The following is a 6,309-nucleotide window of genomic DNA, read 5'->3' as shown; positions in this document are numbered from 1 at the left end:
GCATTGTTTTACTGATAACATATACAGTGCGACTTTGCTATTTAGGATGGTGTATTGTCTGCTGAGTGAGATAAAATATATACTTCCAAGGTTTCATGAGTAGTCCGTAGCTGTAATATCAAAATGGTGTATTCGACAAAGACTATTCTTGGAATACTCGTAAGAAACACATAGTAAAGTCTAAACATTCCTGTTCCTTTGATCCCATCTAGAAGGAAACTAAGACATTTATAGACATGTCGCTTTCTAGAAATGAGATGAGCTGAACCTCTCGTGAGTTTCGTGAAAACATCAATGTTGGGTTAAACATTTTTCAGTTAAAATTGAACACTTAAATCTTACAAATTTGACTTAAACATATTAACAAATTTAATTTCTACAAGAACGCACCCAGTCAAGTCATAGTAGTAAACCAGATAACCCATAACAGGTTGATAGTATGACGTGTAATGTCAGGTTTTAAAGTTTGACTGACAGATAGAGAGACGTAGGGAATGGGTCCCGACAATTGGGGACGTACACACGCACTTTGATTGCACGACTTGTAAACTACAAGTGCAAGTGGGGCATAGATTGCTGCACAGGCGCTTTTTGAGGGACGGTTGGGGGAAAATTCCGAAGTTCAAGGGAAAACGGAGGGTTTATAAAGCCGCGGTGTTGGTTCGATTGCGGAACCGGCAAGGGTGGATAACAGCGATGTTGTCTCTCTTGGTGTTCGCTCTCACTCTAGGGGTGGCAAGTGAGTACGTTTTAAGCTCCGTATAGAGAGTGTTCTAAGCATGTGCTTAACCATAATATTACGGGAAGGTTTGCATGATGCTATGTTTCAAATGTTTCAAAAGTTGTGTGAGGTATAAACAGTGTAAGCAGTAGTCTTCAACCACATAATACAATATATAATATCATTTCAGTGCATATCTGACGGGAAAGTTTAAATAATGGTTTTAAAGATGCCGTTTTGTTAAACGGCTTGGGGAGTACTTGCTTTAACCATTTATAACAGTAGAAATTCATTCGGGAATATATTATTCGGGATTTATAAAGTGTCGTTTCATATTTTTTTGTGATTCGTATAAAATCTTTAAATATTTTTACCGTTACCCAAAATTTGTCTGCAATGTCAGCTTGATGAATGTAAGTGGAAGGTTTAATTATTGTTATTTTTAACAGTAATTTCGTTGATAGTTGTATGATGCATTGAATTAACACTAAATACGCATCTGGGCATATACATTTGCGAACGTGTGTTGAATGGTGGAAAGACAATGTCGGCCAGCAGCTGTGTCAGTTGTTCTGAATGCACTGTCAGAAACTGAAATATTTGAAGTTCAAGGCAGTGATTGGATGGCGATATAAATGTACAGAAATGATATTTGAATAACATTCAGTGTGAATGTCTAAAGCAGCTGTAAACGGAAGTAGAACATTTGTGGTAATCTCGAATTTTGTAATTTATGTTTCATATGTACAAACACATTGCCATAATTTCGTAGGTACAAGCGAAAGCCTGTGTCACGTTAGGCGTTTCACACATCAGGAAAGATGTCCCAGATATAACAGCTGAAACGTCTGTGTAGTGTGTGTGTAGCATACAGTGTGCAAGTGTCCAGAGTTTGCTAGTCGGTTTGGCTAGTTATGTCTGAAAGTTACTAGCCAACAATATCATTCACCAGCTAGAAATATGAACTTAGAAACTAAGCCAAAGTTTACAAACATCGATGAGAACATTATCGTCGCCATGACACGGGTTTCATCAAGTAAATTCTCGTACTAAAAGTCAAACTCACTCTTGTTAATCAATATACAAATGATAATTTTTTTTGTTACAGCCCCGAGACTGGAGGAATCGCGTAAGTGTTGTTCTGTTACTTTTCTGTTGGAAGTGATGTTTTTAGTAATATTTTTTATTTCCACTTTTTGCTTACATTTCCATTAATTTTATAGCAATACATAATATACATAATAGATATGTGCATATAAATGTACAGAGGATTGTGTCTCGTTTAGATATACTGAAAAGGTATATACTAGGATATAATAAATGTACGAAAGATGTACGATTGATGTAAATATCATATATGCATTACACCAGGTTACTGAACAGCATATGTAGAGACCAAGATCATAGATGAACACAGGATTGGCATTCATGCCAAACACTTTACACAGGGTTACTACAAGCGTATGTGGAGAAAAACATATTATATAGAGACGACCAGGGACGTTTTGAGTTGTAACAATCAGTATTTGGAGCCCCACATATCAGTTTATATATAACGATTTCGTCAATTAGGCCCATACCAAAATAAATGTGTTCGACTGTCATGTGATTGTGTACTATGCCGAGTTTGAATAGGAAAATGAGTACCCTGCTCTTTTTCAATACTACAGATTTCTTGCAACTTCATGGAACCAGGATTCCGAGGTTTCGGTTTGATTCTACGGGTCTTTACTATCGGGAAATATTAACCAATTGGCACATATATTAAAGTATGTTTCGAAATTCAGTCCACATATATACAGTTGTAAGATGATGTATTTAGGTCACATATCCAACGTTTTAAATCTCTGTCGAACTCATTTTAAACAATCTGCAGAAATTACATAGTCAGCGACAGCAGTCCATATATACCACAGGAGCAAAATGGACATAATTCTAACATCTTAATATCCCTGCAACGGGGTAAGACAACAGTTTCTCAAGTGAATATATATATATTGCAGATTGCTGGTCGTTATTTACTGTTACACATTTATATGATCCACTTTCACATACGGTAGTTTCATTTTATGATTAATGTTTTAAACTGACTGTTTTAGACTGGACAAACTGTCGTATGTATCCTTTCTTTCAGTGATATTGAACACAGTAAACAAGGAGCCATGTGTGAGAAGATTCTGATATGTTTACACAGCGAATCTTTGCACTGAGTACCTTACCAAATGTGAAGAGAATTTTACATTTATTACACCCAGACCGAACCCATATAAATAACAAAAGGAGTTCACTAAATTGCTTGAGTCTGAACCATATACACTATTGAATGCCTTGAAAGGGATGCTGTGCTAGATGAAACAGAAGACGCTCGAACAGGCCTTGAAGCAAGCAATATTTAAATGCTTCATCATCCCAAAACAACCAGTTTTATCCCCCATCTTGTCTCGAGGTATCTACCTGCCAATGTTTGGACGTATTCTGCAGTGAAATCTAATGTCGAACTTCTATTGGGGACTTCGTCCGTGCCAACAATCGTACACAAGCCGAGGCCAGGCCCCGGTATCTTGAAAAAAGCTTAAGTTCTTACTCAGATTTCAAACTGAGTTTCCCAATTTGAAACAGCTGAATTTTTAACTCAACTGCAATTTTTGAAATATACCGCCCCCCCCCCCAAAAAAAAAAACAAAAAACAAAAACAAAACAAACAAACAAACAAAAAAACAACCCAAAACAAAACAAAAAACAAAACAAAACAAAAACACAAAAACTTAAGTAATCTATCCACGAAACTCAATTGTTTCCTATAGTTTGAGTTTGCCGATTTCAGTTCATTTTGTGAAAAGCGTTTTCTCAAATTTGAGAAAAAGTTCAGACTTAAGTCAGAACTCAGACTTAAGTTTGTTTGGAGGAACAAGTACTTTTAGGTGCTCCGAACCCATTCTACTGTTGTCACAGAAAGTGTAGATTGCTCAAAACAACAGTATTCCGAAGACTTTGTTATGTATGTCTCTGTTTCAGGCTACACGGGTAAGAGGGAATATGTTTACCGCTACATGGCACAGACAGTGACTGGCATTCCAGGAGCCAGCAAGGTATACTCAGGGGTCAAGGTCACCGCTAACATCAGGCTACAGTTCAGCACGGCGTCGGTTGTCATTGCACAGGTAGGCCTTACATTGCCAGACAAAAAGCTAGAACAAAGCGGATCTTTTTTTCTGAGAATCTGAGCCAGATTCGCCTTGAATTCGAGGCTTCCGAAAGACATGGTTTCAGTATTTTAAGATTTTCATATCTACTCTACAACATATGTACGCAAATGGTATTTGTTTATACTAGTTGGAAGACTTGGAGCTATTCACCATGAACGACGCCATCCGTGATGTGAACCCTACTCGAGAACAGGTTAACCCTGAGAAAATGAGCAGGTTCTTCTGCCCCGTGGTCTACAAGACCCTCATGGAGCCTTTCACATTCAGGTGAGTGAAACATGGAGATAAAGGGTGTTTAATAGAGTGTGCAGGCGAAACACACGAATATAGGGATATCATATGGCGTGTGGTATTTTACCTAACTTCGTATTCAGAGTTATTACATTTCAATGACGGCTAACTGTAAAAAATGGCTCCTGGACCAGTCAATCTGGTGGTCGATAGTGTGAGCGACGATCTACAGCAAAAAAAGTACGTAAACCAGACGGCCAGACACTAGGCTCATTTGTGTTACCTCATATGACCAATGCAGTTTGATGTGGATCCTTCTGAAAACGAATAGCCTGAAATGTTACCACACAAGCCCACTCCATTGTCTTAACATTATCTCCCTTTGCTTTGTCCTGCAGTTATATAATGGGTCATGTGACCGGTTTAAAGACGCCCGAGAGCGAGGCTTACTGGTCAGTGAACATCAAGAGAGGTATTCTCAGCCTTCTGGAGATCAACCTGGAAAAGAGATGGGCCCCCACCGTTGAGAGCTTGGCGGAACCTGTCTACTCTGCATACGAGGTGAAATGTCTCAGACAAATGTCGAAATAAATATGTTACATAGACAAGATCAGCACGTTTAAGATTACGTCTCCGCATACATGTAAGATCACAACTTTGAAATCGTGTCCCTTAATACAATGTACGAAAAGGCATTTAGTCTTGTCTTGAAAGTCATATTTTCAAATGGACACACGGAAACCGAAAACAACTTTGAGTATGTTCAGTAATGAAGGACAACAGTTATTGGACAACCCCATCCATTGCTTTCCTTAATTGTTCAGCGTGATCCCACTTAACACCTGGAACCTTCTGGAGATAGATACATTGTACACACATATTCGAGTATTTTTATGTCTGGTGGATTCCGATGTTTATGAATGACTTTGGTATCCTGGACCCTGAATTTCGAAGTTTTCTTAGAGCTAAGATAGTTGTAAGTTAATGTTAATGTATGGCACGTACGACTATCTTAGTGCTAAGAGAGCTTCGCAAATCTAGGCACAGTAGTTTAGTTCCATACATATGCCTGTCCGACCATCGCCTTGGTTTTAGTTGATCGAAACGCTGTGGCATATCATGTATCCGAAACATGAAACATCCGTATAACAGGTATCCTGCATGAATGAAGTGAAACTAATTGTCAGCGGCTTAAGAAATGTAGATCACCCTTGTCTGTCATGGCATGCCACAACTCTATAACTGAACCGCCTTGTCGTCACTGTCTGGCAGATGAGCGCATCAGGCGTGTGCCGCACCAAGTACACAGTAGAGGATCCAGAGTTCAACACCGAAGTGCCCGAGGGAACCATGATCGTCACCAAGACCAGGGACTTCGAGAACTGCACCATGAGACCTGCCTGGTACAAGAGCATGTTCTCCGTCCACAAGTGTGCGGAGTGTGAGGAAGAGACGGTGAGATGTTAAGAGGTTATTGGTCCATATGCGTCTCATTCATGGGGTCTGGGGCTGCCGGGTCAATATGCAATTCATTAAGGGGGTCGATGGTTGATGGGTTTATATGGGCCTGATTCGGGGGTTCGAGGGATGTTGGATCAATATGGCTCTGATAATGATAATGGCTGTTTGGTCCATATGCGTCTGATTTAGGGGGTCGATGGCTGCTGGGTCCATATGCGCCTGATTCGAAGGTTCGAGGGCTGCTGGATCAGCGTGTGAGGAAGTGCACTTGTTGAGTGCACTTGAGTGCACTTGTCTGATAGCGTTGGGCTGGTATGCACACTTACCTGGTTGAAGGAGTCGGATATGCACGTAGAAGAAAGATGTGTTTTCGTGTCTTAGGCTGAACAATAGCTACATACATTATGGCGTAATATGAACACGACACATATTTCATGACTGAATTTGACGCTCTCCCCTAGACTCTGGCCCTGACTGAGGGAGCGCAGGTCCGCTACACTCTCAAGGGCAACAGGAAGAGCTTCGTCATCCTGAGCGCCGTTGGAGAGAGCTACGTCAGCTTCTACCCGTACTCCGCCGAACGTGGTCATTTCTCAACCATCATCAAGTAGGTTGTAACATAGGTTACTTCTTATTGTTCGATATATAGAAGTTGGGAGATTGTATTTTGGCGAGTAAATAGTTTCAAAC

At 40.0% G+C, this 6,309-nt stretch overlaps 1 protein-coding gene across 1 annotated transcript in view; it reads left to right on the top strand.

Moving 5' to 3' along the window:
* The first annotated feature begins 526 nt into the window (after positions 1-526).
* LOC137291889 (uncharacterized) overlaps positions 527-6,309 on the top strand; it is a 29,689-nt gene continuing 23,906 nt past the window's right edge. The window contains exons 1-7 of the mRNA XM_067823437.1: positions 527-739; positions 1,830-1,850; positions 3,737-3,882; positions 4,055-4,194; positions 4,557-4,719; positions 5,431-5,613; positions 6,081-6,226. Of these exons, the coding sequence (XP_067679538.1) occupies positions 697-739; positions 1,830-1,850; positions 3,737-3,882; positions 4,055-4,194; positions 4,557-4,719; positions 5,431-5,613; positions 6,081-6,226 (842 nt within the window). The 5' untranslated portion in view covers positions 527-696. The remainder of the gene's footprint in view (positions 740-1,829; positions 1,851-3,736; positions 3,883-4,054; positions 4,195-4,556; positions 4,720-5,430; positions 5,614-6,080; positions 6,227-6,309) is intronic.

This window comes from Haliotis asinina, chromosome 7 (genome assembly GCF_037392515.1).
Source record: "Haliotis asinina isolate JCU_RB_2024 chromosome 7, JCU_Hal_asi_v2, whole genome shotgun sequence".
Classification (NCBI taxonomy): Eukaryota; Metazoa; Mollusca; class Gastropoda; order Lepetellida; family Haliotidae; genus Haliotis; species Haliotis asinina.
Note: the sequence above shows the minus strand (reverse complement) of the source record. Positions and strands in the feature narration are given on the sequence as shown.